General features: G+C 31.0%; 4 protein-coding genes across 21 annotated transcripts in view; 3 read left to right on the top strand and 1 right to left on the bottom strand.

Annotated features, from left to right (window-relative positions):
- The window catches only part of LOC123672277 (phosphatidylcholine:ceramide cholinephosphotransferase 2-like), a 93984-nt gene extending 91153 nt beyond the window's left edge, over nt 1-2831 (top strand). For 8 of the 9 annotated variants that reach the window (XM_045606324.1, XM_045606329.1, XM_045606331.1 and 5 more), the window contains 2 exons: nt 579-723; nt 1208-2831. In XM_045606324.1, coding sequence (XP_045462280.1) covers nt 579-723; nt 1208-1239 — 177 coding nt within the window. In that variant the 3' untranslated portion in view covers nt 1240-2831. Of the gene's footprint in view, nt 1-578 lie in introns of all 9 variants that reach the window. The other variant, XM_045606333.1, reaches the window with a different exon arrangement.
- A 799-nt stretch (nt 2832-3630) lies between these two features.
- On the bottom strand, nt 3631-6404 carry LOC123672279 (ubiquitin-conjugating enzyme E2 J1-like). Its single transcript, XM_045606335.1, has 5 exons — nt 6150-6404; nt 5873-6078; nt 5469-5774; nt 4801-4940; nt 3631-3812 (listed from the first exon to the last, which is right to left on the bottom strand). Exons 1-5 carry the CDS (start codon nt 6184-6186, stop codon nt 3731-3733), a joined length of 771 nt encoding a protein of 256 aa, XP_045462291.1. The 5' UTR covers nt 6187-6404; the 3' UTR covers nt 3631-3730.
- A 2937-nt stretch (nt 6405-9341) lies between these two features.
- Nucleotides 9342-13208, top strand: LOC123672278 (rRNA 2'-O-methyltransferase fibrillarin-like). The gene is made up of 4 exons (XM_045606334.1): nt 9342-9497; nt 10042-10448; nt 12390-12564; nt 12702-13208. Exons 1-4 carry the CDS (start codon nt 9485-9487, stop codon nt 13103-13105), a joined length of 999 nt encoding a protein of 332 aa, XP_045462290.1. The 5' UTR covers nt 9342-9484; the 3' UTR covers nt 13106-13208.
- Nucleotides 13209-14078: 870 nt separating this feature from the next.
- The window catches only part of LOC123672269 (protein phosphatase 1 regulatory subunit 12B), a 51677-nt gene continuing 42091 nt past the window's right edge, over nt 14079-23664 (top strand). For 2 of the 10 annotated variants that reach the window (XM_045606307.1, XM_045606306.1), the window contains exons 1-7: nt 14082-14440; nt 15158-15407; nt 16952-17114; nt 17284-17428; nt 18745-18961; nt 20241-20330; nt 22788-22967. In XM_045606307.1, coding sequence (XP_045462263.1) covers nt 14192-14440; nt 15158-15407; nt 16952-17114; nt 17284-17428; nt 18745-18961; nt 20241-20330; nt 22788-22967 — 1294 coding nt within the window. In that variant the 5' untranslated portion in view covers nt 14082-14191. Of the gene's footprint in view, nt 14441-15157; nt 15408-16951; nt 17115-17283; nt 17429-18744; nt 18962-20240; nt 20331-22787; nt 22968-23664 lie in introns of all 10 variants that reach the window. The other 8 variants (XM_045606316.1, XM_045606308.1, XM_045606311.1 and 5 more) reach the window with 7 other exon arrangements.

The following is a 23664-nucleotide window of genomic DNA, read 5'->3' as shown; positions in this document are numbered from 1 at the left end:
TTAAAATTATATTAGCAATTTCCCATACTAAACGTGCGGGGTCCTTTGCGATTGTTTCTTTGCTTGTGTGGCACTTAGAGCCGTCTTGTTGAAACGTCGTCCACATCAATATCTTCTAATTCCGGCCATAAAAATTCATTTATCAAACAAACCTGGGTTTTCATCAACACTATGGGATACAGCACCGTTATTTTTAGTTGAGCGACGCACACGGTTTCGATTCCGCACATCACTAACTTGTCCCATCAGCTCAAATTTTTCTACCAGTTTCAGTATTGCCGGCCAAGGACGACCCAAAAGTGCTTTATTTTTGCGAACTGTGACTGCAAAATTTTCAGAATTTTTTAGTGAATTTAAACAATGTCCAGACGTTGTTAAAGAGTGTATCATTCCATTTTAGTAATGCCAAAGTTTTTACTTGTCAAATGTTAAAAGATAACAGCTTCAAAAGTGACAGCTACACAGATAGCGGGCTATTCAAAATAAATCATCCTCTTATCGGATAATCCTGTTGTTTAGATTAATCAAAACTTGAAAGTATCCTGTTGCAAATGTTTCAACATTGAATTTATTTTCAGCAAGCGACATCTCATAATCTACTAGGAAGAGAGTGGTGGTTTTGGTTGTTTCAATACTTTGAAAGTAACATAGAGGGCCCGGTTCCTATACAATACGAATGGCCATTACCTTGGCCAAGAAGGTTTCATTCTAAAAACCGTGATAGTTAGTATAAAAATCTAAGTAGTAACTATGAAGAAGGATTTTTTCAAATTTTTCAGATTAACATTGTGATTTGCTAGAAAATGATGAAAACTATGCCTTATATTCTATATGAAAATATTGGTGTACAAACTGTTATATTCATTTACCTAACGGATAATAATAGAAATCTAAGGGTGCAAATTATATTAATTATTAAGGATGAAAACAAAAGAATTGATGTTTTTTTTGAGTTTGTTATTTTTTTGTTTTGTTATTATATTTTCAACTTCATCTGATGCAGTATAAATTGATAATGATTGTGATAAAAAAATTTGAAGTAAAATATTGACAAATATCTGCCTAGTCCCTACTCATTTGTGATAGCAATATTTACTGCATCTTAATGAATTCATATGCTTTAAAGAGGCTGATGTGTCATAATGCATTCACAACGTTAGTTTTTCTCTCTGCTGAGAATTGATTGATTGAAATTTTTTTTTTGCAGCTTTTTCTACCCATTTTATAAATATCAAGTGAGATAATTTGAATGGTATGGCAATCGATTCAGTATACTTGTGAAATAATTGAAAAGCATTCCTCAGAATAAGTTTTCAACCAGTTAATATTTTATTTCCCAAAAATATCACATCAGTGATTTTGACAATAAATAAGAATATTGATAAAGTTAACATAATTCAATACATGTATAAATCGTTGTTGGACCTACATTCTGATATAATTCAGGTATGTGGCCGATTTGTTATAAATTATTATTGTATTATTCTGAACATTTGTTTTCAACTTTATAATATTTCAGAAATATTTTATACTTATTTATTATCAATTCAAACATTTATATGATCTGAAAGAGACAAAAATTATGTAAGTATGAAGAAATGTGATACTATATTATAATGGAGATAAATATGATCACAAAAATAAAAAAACAAAAAATTTCTTGCTAGAATATGTTTTAATTAAGACTTATTGAAGAAAATAAGATATATTCACCATCATACAAATAACTGAAAAATTAATATTGAAAATGTATAGACAACCCTTAGCTTGAATGTCCTGAAAAGGCTCATTTTCATTTTCTTTCTGAAAAGAAAAAAATATTTTTTTATTTTTGTTTTATACTTGTTATACAGAATTTGCAATTCTAATCCAATGAATTGGGTTGTGAACACTTCTAAAATCTGTTACTAAAATTGGAGTACAGGTTCCACCACTCGCAACCATCATCTTGAAGGATTTGAAGAAACATCTAGCCAATCAGTAGTACCATACTACAAACTTAGAATGTGTCTCCACAATATCTCGAAATACTTGAATTGAATGGAATTTATCTTCAATTCTAAATATAATATCACAAATACGAACTTTAAGACTTTAATGAGATTTAAAATTTCTTTAAATTATACCAAATTTTATTTGGAAAAATTTCTTTCTGACAATTTTTGTGTTGGTATCATATTTCAAGTTACTTCCCATTCTTTGGTAGTGAATAACATGTTGAGGCATGTTCAATCTCAAATTCAAGTCTTTAACCAATATAATATGGTGGATGGTGGAACCTTATGAATTTTAATAAAGAATCTGTTTTTTTTTTAATGGTTACTTGAGACAGGAGACCAATCAAACTTAAAAAATATGGCTTAATGTTCATCACATGAAAAAATCCGAAATAATTGGCGGTTCCTCTTCGATTTATTTAATTTCATCATTAATATATATCTACTGAATAAAATCTTGTTTTTTCTCATTGTCACCAAACAGATAAGTTATTTGTTATTTAGACAGAAGTTTAGAAGAGATCATTTGAGTAAGTGTTTAATGAAGTAAATAATAATTACCCAGTAAGAAGTAAAACGTTAAATGATTATCGTTATCAAGAATCAGAGGCTGTTGAAATCGAGCTTCATACAAATTCCTTTGATAACTCAAAAAATAGAAACCACATCTGAATATTTTTTTATTTCTCGAATACACCATGTAAAATTATGTTTGTATTTTTATTATCATATTTGTACAATTGAAGGGTAAAGAATATTTTCAGAAGCATGGATATTCCTTCATATTTCCATTCGATAGAATAAGTGTTGTTAAATAAATTTTATATTCTTGAATTTATGATGACTTTCCTTATTTTTGGATCTTCACTCTCCATTAAAAACTCTAAACATCTTAAGAAATTAAGGTTTTTCTTAAAACATAATGTTTGAGGGCTTCTTAAGACTGAGTGAAATTTAAATTTGTAAATGTAGAAACGTAAGAGCCTTAAACTCTACCTTTAACTTGTTATTCAACACTTTGCAAATATTGAGAGAAAAAACTAACAATATTTGTGTGTTTAATTAGAAGTGAAACGAAATGGATGCATATTTTAAAAAATTCAAATGGAATTCGTTGAGCTATTTTTGGAACACATAATTGAAATGAATTTCTGTAAAGTGAACCACATAACTGCATTGCACTCTTTTAATCATATTTGGCTTTTTTACAAATGCTTTTTTTGAAATGAGAGTTTTGCAATTTGAATGTGATGCTTATCCAGAAGTTCAAAACAGTGTTATAATTAATCATGGAATTAAAGAGACCAATTACTTCAGTGGTTTTGGATGCTCTGCTGTCAGAATTTATTCATCCACTTTAGTGCTTAGATGTGTTACCACATAGATGTGAAGAAGTATTTACCAGCTTGTATAACATTACCTTGAATATTTGAGCAAATTTAAATGTGTTCATTAGCATGTGGATTTTGTAATAAAGACGTATTTTTATATATTTTTGCTGATTTTCAATATTTTAAATCGTAAATGTAGAGTCAATTCTGTTTTCTATGAAGCATAAAAATACAACCAGCAGTGAAATAATTAAAGGTTGTTGCTAAACTAAGGATAACGGTATTCTTAATAAAACACTTGATAATTAGATAATATTTTCTCAAACAGATTAATATGATTTCATATATATTTACAATTTTTATTAATATATGTATATTTCAAAATAATTTTATATAAAAAGGTTACAAAAGCAATATCCTTCGCAAAATGAGTAGCACAATTGCTGTGAGCAAAATGCCTATTATTGCATTCCAAACACCATTCCTGAAATTGAATTAAATATATTCATTTGCACATATCTTTCAATATCACCAATAAATAAAATAGTAACAAGTCATGTGCAATTTCAAATTGGAATAACTTTTCTTATGTCCTTCAGTTCTCAGGGCCAAACACGGGACATAATAGGCTATTTGAAAGCATTTTCGAATCATTCAGTTACATTAAGGGTATGGTCTGTATATCACCTTGGTTACTATAGTTAGTAAGTTGGTGGTCCGTAAATGTCAAATTCCTCAAAAACCTGTGACAAATTCCTCAAACTTCGGTGAGTTATCTGCGAGGTTATTTGTCACCTGAGCAACTGTAAATACAAAGCAGGTTACCTGAAATATTGAAAATCACTAGTAACCGCTCTGAAATTCTCGGCGATATACGGACCATACCCCATTGAACACAAAAAACTGATAATATAAATTTACGCAACATGTCACTTGGTATCTTGGCAGTATAAATGATCAAGGACCATCCACGAAAGCGTTTTCATTTTTAATTGAACAGTTTTCTTAGGATAGGATCATTTTGATAGAAGTATCAAACATATTATTAATAAATTCAGTTTAAATTGTCAACGTTATTTTCATTGATTACATTCTTAATATAGTAATCATTTTGAGATTAGAATTCAGTATTGTTATGTTATGACTCTAATTTTCAATTACAAATGAATCTGTTCAGACTCAAAATAACTAGCATATTCAAATGAAAATGTCGAATAATTCTCAAATAGTTAAAAATTGTATTGTTTGAACATCACTTCGAAAAAAGGCCTCTTAAATTACCTCTTTTCAAAGGAAAAAAAAATAGGATGAATTCTATGCAATGTCATATTCGAAAGAGTCATTTTAATTTCAAACGAGGACACTCAAGGGATTCTTAAATTTTGATGATTGAAATATTGATTCAAATATATATTCGATGATAATTAACAATTAATACTATGATATTGAAAAAAAAACATTTAAATACTCACTGATTGTTTGACTCGGTATCTTTTGGATCATTTGAATTTACTTGTGTTACACCATTAGAGTTATTACTTGTTCTTTGTCGTAAAACATTTTCTTGGATTTCTGAATTTTTTTCATCTTTCTTATCCATTTCTTCTTCTGCCTGAAATTTCAAATGAATAAATAAGTATTCTTTAAACCAAATTATATCTTATTCATTATAAATACTTGATTATTTATTTATTTATTTACTTCTTTATTCTTGACCTCTAATACAGTACAAGTACTGATGATTAACATTGCAGATTGCAATGTTTTTGGAGACAAGATAAATTGTTAATCTATTAGAATTGCTTCAAAATGTGTATTAAAAATGATATTTATCTGAATAATGATGAATATTGATTGCTTCATTTCATTTCACAAACTGCAGCCTTGGCTACAATATTCTTGAAAGAAGAAATATAAATTGGACCTGAATCCAATGGGAATAGAAATAAAAAACACCATTTCTAGTTTTCAATACCTAACAAATGGAATGAGCTGAATAATTTCTAAGTAATGCTCAAAACAATAAAATATGTTTTATTTATTTCTCTGAGTAGTACTGATGCCATTTCATGTACTACAATAGATGGCCAACTTCTTCACAAACATTAAATTAATCTTTTATATATATATATATATATACCTTCAAAGCAATTTGCTTTATCATATTACTTTCTTCTTGAGTCAACTCTGGCTTTTTAGCAGTAGATAATTTGTCAACTATTTTCCCACAGATAGGGCATTCCCAATTCTTAGATTTCTTAGCTAAAATTTGCCTTTCCTCAGGAGTATAATCCAAAGATCCTATTGTACCTGATGAGGGAATTGGCATAAAAGCAATTAAAGCTAACAAAGCAGTACGTATTGACCAGGAAGGTTGCCAACTTTCTGGATGGTGACCAGAGATTGATAAACAAATTTTTTTATTCACTTCAAAACGACCATTAGGCTAAAAACAAGAAACATTGATGCCCTTTATGTATATAAAGGACATGTTAAGAACAGTATTGCTCTTTATCAAAATAATCCTTCGAAATCATATCTTACAGTCATCAAAATAATATTTGGTGGTTGCATTGGATACTGTGAAGGTAATAATATTCTCCCATGATAATATCCTCCTTCAAATTCAGTAGATGAAGGTCCTTTAACAGTAAAATGCCATTCAAATAAATTGTCTTCTAAAGGGCAAGCGTGATATTCCTCTGTTGGTTCTGCTAACTCACAAGCTTCACGCATTAAACGTTTCACACCTGATAGAAAAGCATATTAGAAATAATACAATTCATTCTTCATCATCATAATAGTTGAGGAATATCCTTACCAGGACTTTTTGTATTATATTTACTTTCCATTGACATTATGCCAAAATTAAATAATCAAACTTATTGAATTTTAAACTGAGATGGTTGACGCTAGGATTAGAGAAAAAAGAATACCCTGAATATAAAATGTTTTTTTTAAATGATGGAATGTAAAAGTTATCTAGTTATCAATAAAAATTATTTATCAATAAATATCATCTATTTATCACAGAACTTTAATTTAATCCACATTCCACATAGATATTACATTTTATATTATCTCTGTTCTCAATACAAACCGTGTTTTTATTTTGATGAACTCTGAAAAGATGTGATAAAAAAAACCGAAAGATGCTTTCCATTTTTCCAATAGGAATACGTAGAGCGACCATAATTTTATTATAATTCTGAGAAGTTCAAATTATTATATATGTTCGAGTTAAAAGGCATCTGAAAATAAGAATGCAGCGTCAAGGTGGGCAAATGTAGAACTATAAATATTGACATTGTCCGAATTGATCATTCCACGTTACCCTTCAATTATTAGTATTACAGTCCCAACAAAGTATTACGAATGCTAATGTATTGAATATTTTTAGGAATACTACAGAAAGTCACATGTCCATTTTTATTCATTAAGAGATAACCAAATTTACATAAGATGATTCTAAAAATAAATTTATATAACTATGCTACTTGAAACTAATCATATTGAAACCTATTTATCCATTTATATTATGGCTGGACTAATGAATTTCAATTGAATAATTTCATAAAATGTGATAGAGAAGTATCATCAGTATGCCCTGAAATAAAATATATAGAATTTCATAGTACATGTCCAAATATTTCTGAGGAATTTCCCGAATATTGGGTAAAGGTACCTTAGTTTTGAAGATTTCAAAATGAAAAATTCAGTATGATTTTTTGATTGTCTATTATGAATGATTTTTTTGAAAAATCAAAAATCAATTTATGAACAACTTGTCCATTTGCTGCATACTATTTGGGAAATGCTGTATTTAATTATTTTTAAATAATCTAATCTTCAGAACATTTTAGCATATTTTTCTGTATTTCAGGAAAATCTGAAAATGTTATAACACAACTTAGAACTCTACTTAAAATGGGTAGCATTCAAAAAATATATCTTTGTCACAATTCTTGTGAAATGCCGAAAAAAAGAGATAATGTCACATATGTAGGATCACATTTCAATTTGGTTACGCTGATGGAAGAAAATTGTATGATTCATGTAATCTATGCAAATAAATTGTATTGGATTGATGGTTGAACGATGTGATCTTTGATCACTGTTAACAGATTGTACTGTTTCTACTATTGTATCTAATAGTTTTATATCATTGAGACCAATAAAACTGTTTAGAGCACTATCTGATGATATCAGGTCACACACAGAAGACACTTTAGAAGTATTTACTTGCACTTCAAAATCCTTGAAAGTTTTAGACCCATTTTAATCAGGCTGACCCTAAAGAAGCTGTAATACACCTTGTGCAACTTCGATTTCATCTTGGGAAGTAGTTTGTACAGCAGGTTTGATTTCTTCACAAAAGCATTCTTCAGCAACAAGTTTTTCTTTGTTGATACTTCTTTGTCTCAATCTTTCAGATTTACTACTAGAACATTCAGGTTCTTCCTTTGTGGTAGTAGACCCAACAGAAAGATTTCTGGAAGGCACAGCAGTCTTTTTCAAAAACTTTGTGTGGAACTGGAATCTGTAAACGATTATCCCCATAAATATAACCCAACATTTCATGTGTAATTCGTGCAGGGAACATACTTTCATATTTCTTTTCACTGGTTTACCAATTTTTAGTTTCAGTTGCCAAGCTTTTTGTCGATCCATCAGCACTTTACTCCCCAATTTCCTTCCACCGAAACACGATATTCATCACCAATTTGAGGGAAAGCATGGAAATTGATATTTGAACTTTTTTTGCCAGGAATATCACTGAGGAACTGAACAATAGCGATTCGAACGACTCATAATCATTAAAATGTTTTATAGTTATTTATTGTATAAGTGTTTTAGATACCTTTTTATTTGCGCAAGAATGTTTAAACGCGAGAGCGAAGCTCGAGCGTTTAAATTTCTTAAGAAAATAAAATGTATCTAAAACACGCATGCAATACAACGTTTTATTCACAATCACATTCATTTAGAATCAGAATCGCGGAAATTTTTCATCACAAAATGATTTGACGTTTTTTCTGGTTTTTCTGGTGCCTGTCGATGCTGTGAATTGACGAATTTGAAAATCAGTGATGTACAAGACAGGGGCGCATATCTGCTTGTTTCGATACCAGAGACGAAGACCGGCATTTCACGAAAATTCACAATTATAGAAGCAGGATTCTCTATCAATACTTTGGAGACGTGTAGAAAATATATGTCCTTACGTCCGAAGAAGTCATCCAACGACAGATTCTTTTTACGATAAGCTAATGAGAAGTGTACTTCACAAACTGTTGGAATCAACACTTTGTCGAAAGAGCCTTCAAGAGTTGCTTCATTTTTGAATCTGGCAAATGCAAAAGCTTATAGCGGCCATTGTATGAGGCGCACTTCAACAACCTTATTGGCTAATAAAGGTGCTGATCTTACAACAATTAAACGACATGGTGGGTGGAAAAGCTCAGCTGTAGCAGAAAGTTATATCGAGGATTCTATATCTAATAAGCTTGATATAGCAAGAAAAATCCAAGGTTCTTCTGGTTCTAATCGTTCCTTACAAGATGATGCATCCATTGATTCTAGAGATTTAACAAAAATGTCGACTTTGCGTTCTGAAACCAATGACAACTACAAGCTTGTTATTAATGAAAACGAAGTGGATTATGATAAAACGAAGAACGAAATGTCTATTAATATAAATGTTAATGTTAATATTAATAATAAATAAGTAAAATGTGATTATTCAAGATTGTATTTTTCATTATTCCACTAGTGGAATAAAGTAATTTCATTATTCCACTAGTGGATAAAGTGGTACTTTATACGGTTCATAAGTGTGGATAAAACTTCAATTATAAGGTGATTGTGGATAAAAAATATAAATATTTGTAGAATATCACACAAACACAAAGCAGAATGCAAGAACTCTGTCAATATTTTCAGATACTCTGATTCTCATCAGAGTCCTCCTGTAGCGCGCGATTAGAAGACGAACACATCCGGTTCTATGCTTATATGTTCTAAAAGTTGATGATACCAACTGGCTAACCTTACTTTATTGTGTATGTTTTGTGCGTCTGTTACCACGTGTGGTGTTTGCATTTTGCATTTGCGGCGTTTTATTTCTGAAACCCTTCATAAATTAATTTCATAATAATGGGTCCACCAGGTGAGTGTTTGAATGGTTTACGATTTTATTATTTCTAATTAGAAATAATAAAAGCTACTGATATTATTTATAAAGTCAAGTTTTCTGTTACCCCATCATAATATATAACCTTATTAACATAAAGACTGCTCCAAATTCGATACCCTACAAGACAAGTGTTTGTGAAAGAATAAAAGGACTTTTATGTTGAAATAATAATATAATATAAGAAAGCAGCTATATTCGTTTTCGAATTTCAGTGAATTTCTGAGAAATTATTGTTTCAAATGTTCCGCACACATTGGTTTTCAATAATTTGTAAACGTGCTTTCATAATTTTTTTCCTATTTGCTACTTTTATCTGATTGTTTCGATTATGAGTTTTTCGATTTTTTTTTTTTATTTGAGATTGTCTCCAGTTTTGTTGATAGTTCCCTTCATTGTAATACCTCTGTATGTTCTCGTAATTTCTTTTACATTATGTTTTTTCTAAGTAAAAATTTATTGGAAGTCTATTCCAAATTCTCTAATGATGTTTATCCTAACGATTTGCCTCTGTTTTCAGGATTCTCACGAGGTGGTGGTGGAGGACGAGGTGGCCGAGGCGGCGATCGCGGCGGTCGTGGTGGTTTCGGTGGGGGCCGAGGCGGCGATCGCGGCGGTCGTGGTGGTTTCGGTGGGGGCCGAGGTGGTCGTGGTGGTTTCGGAGGTCGTGGAGGCGGCCGAGGTGGTAGCGATGGAGGCAGAGGTGGCCGTGGTGGCTTTGGAGGACGTGGTGGTGGCCGCGGCGGCGGCAGAGGCCGTGGGGGTGGCAGAGGAGGAGGAGGGGGTTTCAAGGGTGGCAAAACAATAATCATCGAGGCTCATAGGTTGCCAGGAATATTCGTGGCTAGGGGTAAAGAAGATTGTTTGGCAACATTGAATTTAGTTCCCGGTTCCGAAGTTTATGGAGAGAAAAGGGTCTCTGTCGAAGTAAGTATTCAAATAATATCATAGCACCTTCCCTTCACAAGATAACATCAATTTCGAGCACGATTTTTTCATACATAAACTTATCAAATTTTAATGGTGTTGGTGTTCATCGATTCTTTGGCGAGTTTTAAATGATTTGTCATATAATTTTAAGCGTTCTTTCCGCATTTAACCTTTGAAATGTGAAAAGATATAGAAAATCTCAATAACCTTCGGTTCTCGACCACGCCGCAGAGTTCTCGACCATTTTTAGACCACTAATAATAGTGGCCGCTCCACTTAAAAACTTTAGAGCAAGATGAGTGATTAGTACTTACTTTCGTACCGTACAATCAACATCACTACCTATCACTCAGATGGGTTTCAGATGAGGTAATCAACTAAGAAATACTCGGAATATAAAGAAAAATTATTTTGTAAAAGTTTCCACTTTCTATAAATATTTCAAAATAGCAACTCATACAATATTATTTGGTTATTTTGCTCTTAATATCTATTTAGAAACTAATGAGTGAATAAAATATAAAACACCGACCACCAGTGGTCGAGAATTAAGTACATACAAATTGGTTCTCGAACGCTAATAAATAAAGGGTAGAAATAAGTGTTTCAACGTTAATTCGGTGGTCGCAAACTAATATTCAGAAAGTAGATATATAAATGAATCAGGGTATCGAAAAAATAAAGAAAATGATCCAACAGAAATATATCAGTTGAAATAAACAATTATTGAAGTAACATATTGGTTCTCGACCACTTCGGTCGAGAAATAAAATACATATACAAATTTTCCAATACCTGTTCGCGACTGCCGAATATTGAACAAAAAAATATACATATATTTGCTTCTTGATTAAAATACACTCAAAAATATATCTTATAGTTGATATGGAACAAAATATACACACATAATTCATTTAAAATAAGAAATAATTACTATTTTCTGGTCATATATCACAAAGCACTTTTCTAAGAGAGGACGAGAAAGAACCCTTTTCTATGATAGACGATTATAAACTAATTTTTAGCGCGAAAACTTTGACCTATACCACTACTATGCAAACTATCTTGGAAGGGTAAAATGGTCGAGAACACGTACCACGAATATATTTTGCACTACATGATATATTTTTATTATTATTTTATCTCAAATCACGGAATGGTTGAGAACCAGTGCCGGTCGGCTAACCAGTGCATTTACCCTATTTAACTTAAATTTGGCATAGATGTTCCAATTTAAAGTTTTCATCATGTGATATGCTAATTTTTAATGCAGGATGTTTTTTCTGAAAAAGTGCCTACTTATTTCCTCCAGAACTTTTTTCTGGTGAACTACTGGTGGTTCAGGAAATGATAAATAGAAACTTTGGTCTAGTACTGCACTTTTTTGGTCTCTTGTAGTATTGTTGTATCTGCAATCGATTTCATATAAAAAATTCAAATGATTCTCTAGAAATCCTTAGGAAAATCCAAATTATTATAAAGATCCAGTTAGTAAGCTGTCATGAGTGAATTAATTATAAGTTTTGGTATTTATCTACACTTTATGTATAATAGATTAATAAAGAATCAATAAACTGCTATTATCATCACACAAAAAGTAGGACTACAACAAAATGATCTGTATCTTGAAAACAAATCTTTTGCGGGTCCATGCTTATACTCCTTTTTGTTCTTGAAATTATCCAAGGAATCTCTCATTTTCCCTTGTATCTTCAATTTAGAAACACTACCTATCAATAATGATTGAAAAACATGTTCACTTTTTTTTTGTCAAAACGTTTATCAAATACTTATAGAGATTCTGTGAATTATTGTGTGGTCACTACAATTTTATTATAATATTGTCCACTGTGGACTTGAAAAGCTTGATACGTATATAATACAATTACAAATCAATTAAACTCGTTTCAACTCGTTTATTCATAATTTTAATTTCAGACTGAAGGTCAGAAAATCGAGTACAGGTTGTGGAATCCATTCAGAAGTAAATTGGCTGCATCTATATTAGGAGGTGTTGAAGATGTCTTCATTTCGCCTGGAAAGAAAGTTTTATATTTGGGTGGTGCATCAGGAACCACAGTATCCCATGTTGCAGATATTGTTGGAGCAGAAGGTACTTATCTTTTTGCTATTAGCCTTAATTAGATTTGCATTAATACAAATTTGAATAAGGAAGCATATGATTCTTTTCTAACTTCGTCAAATTGTTTTAGTATTATCTTCATTTCATTTAATATTTTTCATTTCCAGGTATGGTATATGCCGTCGAGTTCTCCCCTAGGTCAGGAAGAGATCTCATAGATGTAGCTAAAACAAGGACCAACATTGTTCCTATTATTGAGGATGCAAGACATCCACTCAAATACAGGATGTTAGTAGGAATGGTTGATACGATCTTTGCAGATGTTGCTCAACCAGATCAAGCAAGAATTGTTGCTTTAAATGCTGAGTTGTTCCTAAAGAACGGAGGCCATTTTGTTGTTTCCATTAAAGCTAGTTGTATTGATTCAACAGCAAACCCAGAACAAGTTTTTGCCTCTGAAGTAGCAAAATTGAAGACGGAAAAGTTTAGGCCACTCGAGCAGTTGACTTTAGAACCTTACGAGAAAGATCATTGTGTACTCACAGGAATTTATAGACCAATCACTAAATAAATGAGTGTCCTACTAAGATTTTAATTTCTTATTGTTATTGTAAATAGTTATTTTATGTTTAATTGACTTGTAAGTGTAATACAGAATATACATTTGTATAAAATGCATTCTTTTTTTTCTGCAACTAAAAAACAAATAAATTATTTAATGTCCTTATAACGAATCTGCTGTAAAAAAAATTTCAATAGCTTTTTCAGTTTCCCAATGCGAATGCAAATTTTTTTTCAATAGTCTTGATATACTCTTCAAATTCATCTCGATCAGAGCATTATTTTGTCATTAATGGCTCACGCTAAATAATTACCCTATAAAGCAAAATCAGTTAATTCAGCCTTTGCCTGTTCTCCATCCTGAAAAAATTGCTGGTGGCAAGAGTTTTGAAACGAATCAAAAAGTCATCACTAAACCAAGAGCATATATTATATATTGAGGAGAAACACGCATATTGCAATATTTTAAAAAGTCCGTGATTTATCAAACTACGTTCGTATACTTTAATTGCTGGAGATGAGCAACGATTGCTCATCTGGAGATGAGCAATCGTTGCTCATCTCCAGCAATTAAAGTATACGAACGTAGTTTAGGTGAATACGATATTCACCTAAATATATCGGGATTAAGCGAATATTCAGTGTAGCCCCAGAACAACAAATTAATTAAATTTTAATCGGTTCGTTAGCAAAAAATATCCAGAATTCTGTTGATTTGACAGTTTGACATTGTTTTGTTTTTATTTGTCAGTTCTGTCAACTCCTTACCATAGAAATGAAAAATTAGGATATTTCATTATTGAAAGTGGTTTCTGATAATAATAAGTTGTGAAAATCACATAATTGAGATTGAAGATCAAAATAAGATACATTCAAAAGGAAAAAATTGCGAATATGAAACCATAAACTCGATTATGTTGGAGCAAACCTTCCTTCATCCATGTGGAACTTCTTTTAAAATACGGAAGATGGCACCTCAAAATATTTCGCTCTCGATGGTTTATTTTGCCAGCCGCACCCTCTGTCAAAAACAAAAAGAATTTATATTGGATTAAAATCGTAAAATGGTGACCGAAGTTCGAATTGTTAAATAACCATGTCTATTGCGACTCGTTCCAATTCCGCTGTATACAAAAGAGCTGAGCAACTTAAAAGATGGGAAGAATCGGACACCAATCGAGAGCCAGTGTCTCCTAAAACGAAATCGCGTAAAATAAAGTTCTCATCAGGTTGTGTATTTCTTGCAGCATGTGCCGCTGGTGATAAAGATGAAGTTCTCAAGTTATTGGAAAAGGGGGCCGACATTAATACGGCTAATGTTGATGGATTAACGGCGTTGCACCAGGTAAATTCCATAATTTCAAGCTAAATTCCACCTGTAGCAGTGGCCTGGTTTGTGACGTATAAAGTACCTGTCAGAAAATGGCCACAATCAACAGCTGAGTTTTTTAATAATTCTATTGCCGTATCAGTTGGTTATTTCACAGACAAAAATTGTTTCGAGCCAGCCAAGTATAGAATGGGGACTTCTCGATTAAAATAAATATTTATAACCTCTGTTATGATTTTGCTGACTTCTGAGCACGAAAAATTTGTTTTTTTCTATAATTATTTCCTAAGATTATCTCTTAAAAGCATTGAAATCTATATGTATGCTCAAAAATTTTCGTTCTAATCGTTTCATGGGTACGAAATAAGCTTCTGCTAAAGTATTAACTTAGTTGATACAATAATAGTACTTTGTTTACTTCTATCATAAACTCTTGTTTTGCCTTGAATCGAGTTTTTCGTTTGTTGTTTTGTAATCCAAAATTTCACTTGTACCGTTCAACTACTACATACAGATTTTGGCTGTTGCTATTTACAAATGGAAATTTCAAAACATGAAGAATTTGTATTTGAGATACTGAAAACTGTTCAGGATTTCAATTCTTACCTCTCAGCATGATAGAACTATTCATGATGGCAATGTGAAAATATAATTCTACATCTCATAAAAATATTTAAGTGTTCTTAACTATACTCTGTTCATTACAGTTTGTCTCAAATGTTTTCATTTTAGGCATGTATAGATGACAATTTGGACATGGTAGAATTCTTAGTAGACCATGGTGCTGATGTAAATAGGGGTGACAACGAGGGATGGACACCCCTTCATGCCACCTCTAGTTGTGGCTTCCTCTATATCGCCAAATATCTTATCGAGAAAGGTGCTAATGTTGCAGCTGTCAATAATGATGGCGAGCTGGCTATTGACATTGCGGAGAGTCAAAAAATGGAGGATTTCTTAAAAGAAGAAATTAGCAGAAGAGGTGAAATTTCCACTGCCTTAATATTTCTTAATTGTAATTTCGTGTGAATTTTTCTTTTAAATTTGTTCATTTCTACAATTTTTCAGTTGAAGATCTCAACACAATATTATATCATTTTCCAATACGTTGAGGTATACTACTTATTATAAAGTTGAAAGTTTTCATCAATGTCTTAATTACTCAACCAATAATTTTGTTTGTCCAGCTTAGTAGGGTAAATTCGCTGGTTCTCGACCAGTTAACAGAAACATCGATTTCGAGCACGATTTTTTCACACAAAAACTTATCAAATTGTAATGGTGTTGGTGTTCATCGATTCTTTGGCGAGTTTTAAATGATTTGTCATCTAATTTTAAGCGTTCTTTCCGCATTTAACCTTTGAAATGTGAAAACATATAGAAAATCTCAATAACCCTCGGTTCTCGACCATGCCGCACAGTTCTCGACCATTTTTGTGTTAGTTTTCGACCACTAATAAAAGTGGCCGCTCCACTTAAAAATTTCATAAAAAATAATGCGAGATGAGTGATTAGTACTTACTTTCGTACCGTACCATCGACATCACTACCTATCACTCAGATGGGTTTCAGATGAGGTAATGTAAGAAACACTCGGAACGTAAAAAAAAATTATTTTGCAAAAGTTTCCACTTTCTATAAATATTTCAAAATAGCAACTCATACAACATTATTTGGTTATTTTGCTTTAAATATCTATTGAGGAACTAATGAGTAAATAAAATATAAAACACCGCCCACCAGTGGTCGAGAATTAAGTACAATCAAATTGGTTCTCGACCGCGAAGAAATAAAGGGTAGAAATGAGTGTTTCAACGTTAATTCGGTGGTCGCAAACTAATACTCAGAAAGTAGATATATAAATGAATCAGGGTATCGAAAAAAAACGAAAATGATCCAACAGAAATATATCGGTTGAAATAAACAATTATTGAAGTAACATATTGGTTCTCGACTACTTTGGTCGAGAAATAAAAGATACAAATTTTCCAATACCAGTTCGCGACCGCCGAATATTGAACAAAAAAATATACATTCATTTGCTCCTTGATTGAAATACATTCAAAAATATATATGACAGTTGAAATGGAACAAAATATACACACATAATTCATTTAAAATAAGAAATAATTACTATTTTCTGGTCATATATCACAAAGCACTTTTCTAAGAGAGGACGAGAAAGAACCCTTTTCTATGATAGACGATTATAAACTAATTTTTAGCGCGAAAACTTTGACCTATACCACTACTATGCAAACTATCTTGGAAGGGTAGAATGGTCAAGAACACATACCGCGAAAATATTTTGCACTACATGATATATTTTTATTATTATTTTATCTCAAATCACGGAATGGTCGAGAACGAGTGCCGGTCGGCTAACCAGTGCATTTACCCTATGTATAAATTTCTTGTTGTAAAAACGGTAATAATTTTTGTCAATGCATTAATAAGTCATTCTATGTGTATAGTGAAAAATTTCTTGATTCTTGTAATTTTTTTGTATTAGATAAACTATTTCAGGTATTGACTGTGAACAGGCTAGAAGTGAAGAAGAAAGAATAATGCTGGAAGATGCCAAAGAATGGTTAGCAACTAAAAGTTCCTTAGTAAACCAGTCACATCCAAAAGATGGAGCCACACCTTTGCATGTAGCTTGTGCAAAAGGCTATACAGATGTTTTGAAGTGAGTAGTTTTTTTCTTAGAAAAAAATTTCAGAAATTGGTGAATAACTGAAAAAAATGATAAAATACTTGGCAAACGAATTTTGGAAATGTGTATCTAAAGATTGTGTCGAAAATAAGTCAACTAATAAATATTGATTTTCAATTGAAATTTTTCATTTTTCCTGAAGGGTTTTGCTTCAATGTGGAGCTGATCTTGATGCCCAAGATGTGGATGGTTGGACTCCATTGCATGCAGCCGCTCACTGGGGTCAAAAAGAAGTATGTCAATTATTAGCAGAAAATTTAGCAGATATGGATACCAAGAACTATGTAGTAAGTTTTACCTCATTTCTTTTTTTTTTAATTTAATCACAAGTTATTATTTTAACAGGAATATTAATTGAATTTTTGTAGATTTATGGCTGATTATTACTTATAAAAATCTTTTGCCAAACTTCAATCTCGATGTTTGATCTGAAATAAAATCCCATTTTGGTTTATTATTTCTCTAATTCTGTAGCAAATCTATTCAATCTGCCATGTCTTGTAGAACAAATTTGTGCGGGAATATCTCAGTTTCATAGAGATTTCATGGTTATATTCCATTATTATATGTTGGAACTCGGAAGTCTTCTGACACAGATTTATCTATATTAAATGTTAAATTTATGATACAGGAAACAGTTCTGCCAATCAACATTTGGTTAATCACTTAATGAAATTTATGGAAATATTCGATTAATTTCAATAAAAATCCACTGAATTTGAGAAAATAATGTACAATATTCGTACAGAAGGCTCATTCTAGCACTTGTCATTTAAAAATTAGTCACTTTGTGGTTTGTTTTTGAATTTTGACCTTGTGGAAGAATATGCACTTGAATTATAAAAAACTATTCTTGCATGGAATTTGGTACAAAAATCAGTTAATCCTCCAAGCTTGTGATTAAGATCTATTAATTTATAAGTCAAAAAATCAAGGTCTCAAATTTTGTATTTTCTGAAAAAATTGTATTGCCACTACAGTTTTGTTATTTTTCAATTTTCAACCCATTTTTTTGAGGGTTCAAGAAGTTCTATAGATATTTTACTATTTGGTGGGAAGACAAATCTAACAAATTTAAGATTATTAATTATTATACCTAATATAACCGAAATATTTTTAGTAATTATTTCTCTAGAAGCACATTATGCATTTTTTTTTTCTAAAAATATATTATTAATAATAATTTTTATTGTTCTTTTATTTTGACTCTCGTAGACTCTCAGGAAGTCAGATCTTCTGTGTATTATGCGAATAGAGTAATATTTCTCATGGAAATTCATTTTAATCTTCGTATTGACTTCTCTAGATTGTGGAACCTTTGTAATGATTTTAAAGACTATTTTTTTATTATTTAATGAAATATGAGTTAATAAATAATTTCAATAACTTATTTTAGAGAGATGATGAGTTGATCAATAACTAATTCACATTTACTTTCCATATATTTTTCTTTTTTAAATTTAATTGATTACGTCCATAGAGTAATAAACATACACTGAGATGAGGTCCAACAAAATAAAAAATATAATATCGGTTCTATGGCAACTGTCAAATATTGACATTAATATCAAAACCAGTTCTTAATTCTTGAATATAATTCTAGGGTCAAACTGCATTCGATTTAGCGGACACAGATGTATTTAGATACTATTTGGAGGATTTGAAAAAGAAACAGAATAAGGAAGATCTAACAATGAAGAGACAAGCAAAGAAGAGAGTTGAACTGCAGGACAGAATTATTGAGACTGACACCCCCTCAAAGGTTAAGAAGGTTGAGGTGGAAATAACTGAACCTAATGAGAAAATGAACGACAATATTGGTGAGTTTTTTTTTTAATTATAATCAATAATAATATTACTTCTCTTCAAAATGTACATATGAAGAATTTGTTAAACTAAAAATAAATTACGATCATCTCTTATTTACTCTACAATATCAAAAACATTCTTCCAAATTATATAGTTCACAATTTATAATGAAGTCAAACACTTTCCTTCTGAATGTTACATTTAATCAATTTGGGGAAAGCATTATATGGAAAAGAAAGTGATCAATTGAAAAACTAGAAGTTTATGTATAATTTCCTGTTATCATTGAACCATTTTAGTTATGGTATTCGTAGTATTTATTTATCATCCTCAGTGATCCCTTTGGCAGTTTTACAATAAGAATAAATCAGCCAAATTTGTACAAGGTGGACAGATTTCGATTGTTAAGCTTAAGATATCTTCAATACAAGTGTGTTCACTGATTAAATTTTGTTTAAGATAAATCTAGCTACTCGGCTCGGTATGGGTCCCTTTTTCCTCTTTTTTCTTAAGTTGGCGCTATACATAGAATTGACGAATCAAAGGCATCTTTTTAAAATTTTCATTTGTTCTGTCAAAAGATGTTGATTGTTGGTTTAACCCCAAAACACGACATTGACAGAAATGCGTCGTAAGCTCCATAATAAATAGCGTATTCGACTGGTTGCACCAGTTCGAATTAATTCGATCTGATTATTTCATTTAGCTCTACGAAAATTCGAATTTATTCGCACTGGTGCTGCCAGTCGAATACGCTATAAGATGTCTAAAAACATGGTGTATGCACTCGGCAATTTTCAAATGAAAGATGAAGATAACAATCACGCCCTTTTTCTTATATTTTCGAGATATGATGAATTAAAAAGTATTTCTTAGTATATTTTCTAAAAAATATCAGAAGTTCATTGTTTTGTTCATTTTACTCCGAAATTTCAAATGTAATGATAGGATTTTCTTAACAGAAACAGAAGTTCCATCAAATTTTCATGAAAAAACCTGAAGGTTGCAAAGCGATAGCTTTATGCATATATTTATAATATTACTAATAGATTTATTATTCACGCAGTGAGAAGAACTTTGATTGATATATTAAATGATCAGTTTATATCGTTCTTCAACATATGCTGATTTCCAGCCTCCATTTTTCTTGGTCACTGATAGGAGTTAAAATTTTTTTGAAAAACTTTTCGTTTTATTTCGACCTTGTTTTGAATTGCTTGAATATTTATATCTTTTCTTCGGATATAAGAAGAGCAATTAAATTTTCAACTCTTTTCCTGCTGCATAAAGAAATGGAAGTATCCGATGATAGTGATAGCGAAACAGAGACAGAAACGGAAAGCAGTTCTACAGAATCGAACAGTTCCTGCTCTGATGATGGTAAATTTGTGCAGATTCTTATCTTATCAATCTTGAATGTTAACAACTGAAAATTAATCCATTTCAATTGAAGATTTATGTTTAATTCAAACAAGGTAGTTAGTGTTTTTTTGGTCATTTCAAATGAACAAAAATTCTGCATTTCTTATTTTCGTTATAATGCAAAAATAGAATAAGTTTCGATTGATTAACATTGAATGGTGTCAGAATCATAATTATTTTATTATAATAAATCAATTGAATAAATTTTGGTAGTTGATATGTTTTTATGAATAAAGAAATTACAAAGTGCAATAGGCCTCGAACTTGAAAGTATCTAAATATTTTCACAAAAGCTTAGGAGAATTGAGAAATATTAAACATGTTCAATTCGAATCAGATCTCTATTTTTTATGTGCAGAGTCCTGAATTCGATGCTCACTAAAAGCATCTCAAGAACTATAAGAACAAAAAATCTTCTAGGACCCCGATCTCTTATTTTCGAAGAAATAATAGGATATCAAAAAACAGATACCTACTCATAACAGGTCATAGAAATCAATTGCCATTTTAGAGATATAGAGGAGAGCTGGTGTTCTCAAAAGGGATATTTTTCATTGCCGTTTTTTAGCTGCAGATTTGTCGAAAAGCATCACGTTTTCGGTTTTTCAAAAATGTCATCTGTTTCAAAAGTATTGAGTTTTTCGACTTCATTATTAATGGTACACCTTATGCAATATATACATTATTCATTTATATCGAGATTTTATTTATTTTGTTTTCATTACATAATTGTAATCAAGTCACATATAGGGTGTCCCATTTAAAATACACCTACTCTCCTGTGTATCTCTTAAACGATAATTAAGTTCTAATTAAATAGGACACCTTATATATGACTTGATTACAATCATACAATGGACTCAAAATGAATTAAATCTCGAAATGAATTAAAATTATAAGGTGTCCCATCAAAAAAAAATTAAGTCGATGAACTCAATATCTCTAAAATGGTAATTAATTTCTATGATCGGTTATGAGTATCATATAAACCATAAAAATTAATGAAACAAACAGACTTTTTTGAAAAATCTCTAATAGAAACCAAGATATAGTGAAATATATGAAACAGTAATTTCTCAGGTATCTATGATCTGCTTTCTGATATTTTATTATTTATAAAAAAGGGATCGGGGGTCCTTGAAGATCTTTTCTGAGTCTCATAGTTCTCGAGATGTTTAGATGCTTTCAGTGAATTTTGGACACCCTGTACTATTTATAAAGTTGAATTTTTTATCATTCAATGCAAAATTATAAGTGACATAATTCTTCAATGAAATTATAAATTAATTTTTAGTGCACTCTTAGAATGAAACACTGTCAAAATGTTAAATGCTAAAAGTTGGACCAAGTACTAAAATAATGCATGACTATCAAAAAAGTGATTATGTAGTTGCAAATGTATGAATAACACATTGAATTAAGGGTATACAAGACATTGTATTTGAACATTGGTTCATTTTTTATGTGAATTAATTTTTCGAAGTATGCAAACTATAAGTTATTTCATCTCCTTTCTCACTTATTTATTTTTATACTTTTTAATGTTTTTTTGTAGATATTTTTTGAAAATTATATCATGCGATGAATAACTGTAGACCATATCACCAGATTTACTCTGATTTTATTGGTCAATTATATTTTCATTAATAAATTCTAATATTTGAATTTAAAAAATTCAATGTAGATGGTAATTATAATAGGAAATACTTGAATTACAACAAATAATTGGGTGGGATTAAAATTGATCCAGAAAGATTGTTCAGCATTCGTAAAAACGTAAAACGGAAGCACTCCAATAAAATAATTGAAGAAAATAAATCGAAGGTTTTGCTATTGGCAAAAAAAAAATTGTGAAATGAAGCAAAACTAAAGGGGACTTGCTGTGGAATTGTAAAGATAATAACTTAGTCTTTTCACTTGGAATGACCACAAATTCCTATCGAACACGATGAATTTAGAAATTGTAGTGTGAACAATCTAACAAAGAACGAAATAAGCATAAGAAAAAAAAAATCAACGACCGAGGATTTATTATGATATTTTGCAGGGGTAAATTCTTCAAACAAACATTCATCGTTTTCCTCTCTAATGAGATGCTGTACAGGTTGGGCGAAATTTTGGGATTTGAATTTTGGATTCCTTGATAAAAACAATAATTTCATCCAGAAAAGCACAAACACTTTACAAATATCAATTGACCCGACCTATATTTAATAGCAATTATTTAATATATGTTGTTTTTTGATTCTTCGTTTATAAGTCCTAGATTTTCTAATTCAAATCAGATTGCAATGTGCATGGATAATTAATTGATTGTAATGAGCATCCCATCATCCACCTAAAACTTACCGTACTTTTGATTTATCTATCGATGGAAAATCATCGAAATCGTGTTTATTGTTATTTTGTTTACAGAGAAAAAAAATAAGATGAATTCATTACTAATAGAGGCTTCAACAACGAATAAGGAACAAGCAAAGGTCAACCCGCCCAATCCACCGAATACTCTGGATATTAATATGGAAAATTCTTCATGGAGGAAGCAGTTTAATAAAGATTCAAAAGTGGAAACACCTAGTCCGGTAAAGAGTCCAGGTATGTAAAATATCTTCGAATATTTTCATAGAAAACAGAATATTATACTATTATAAAGGCTTTTTCAATGAGAGGTTCAATTTTTATATTAAAAAACGAGTATTTTTGAGAGAAATCAATGGATGTTTATTTCATTGTAGAGGAAGGTATGTTATTAATGATGGAAAAAGATATAAGCCAAATGGCCGCCACGGCTACTCTTGCAGCAAAATATCCTTCTAGAAATGTTTCATGACTACACATTTGCGGCGGTATATCATCGATAACTTCACAAATTCCATCTTTAAGGTCTTAAATCGATTGTAGCACCGTCTTGTGGAAAATAAACGACGTCCACATCAATATCCTCCAATTCTGGCCATAAAAAAATATTAATCATAACCTAATTCCCAAGATCCACAAGGAATCAACAAACGTGGGTTTTTGTCAACACTACAGGCTACAGCAGCAATATCCTCAACGCACATGGTTTTGATTCTGCACATCACTAACTCCTCCCAACAGCTCAAATTTTCCACCAGTTTCACTATTTCCGGCTGATGATAAGGTGCTTCACGAAGACCCAAAAGTGCTTCAGTTTTGCAAACTGTGACTGTCAAATTTTCAGCATTTTTTTAGTGAATTTTAACATTTTCCAGGCGTTGTTGAAGAGTGTATCGGTCCATTTTTAGTTATGAGGTAGTTTTTACATGTCAAT

The sequence above is a fragment of the Harmonia axyridis genome, chromosome 2, assembly GCF_914767665.1.
Source record: "Harmonia axyridis chromosome 2, icHarAxyr1.1, whole genome shotgun sequence".
Classification (NCBI taxonomy): domain Eukaryota; kingdom Metazoa; phylum Arthropoda; class Insecta; order Coleoptera; family Coccinellidae; genus Harmonia; species Harmonia axyridis.
The sequence above is the reverse complement of the archived record's forward strand: the minus strand, read 5'-3'. Positions and strand labels throughout refer to the sequence as shown.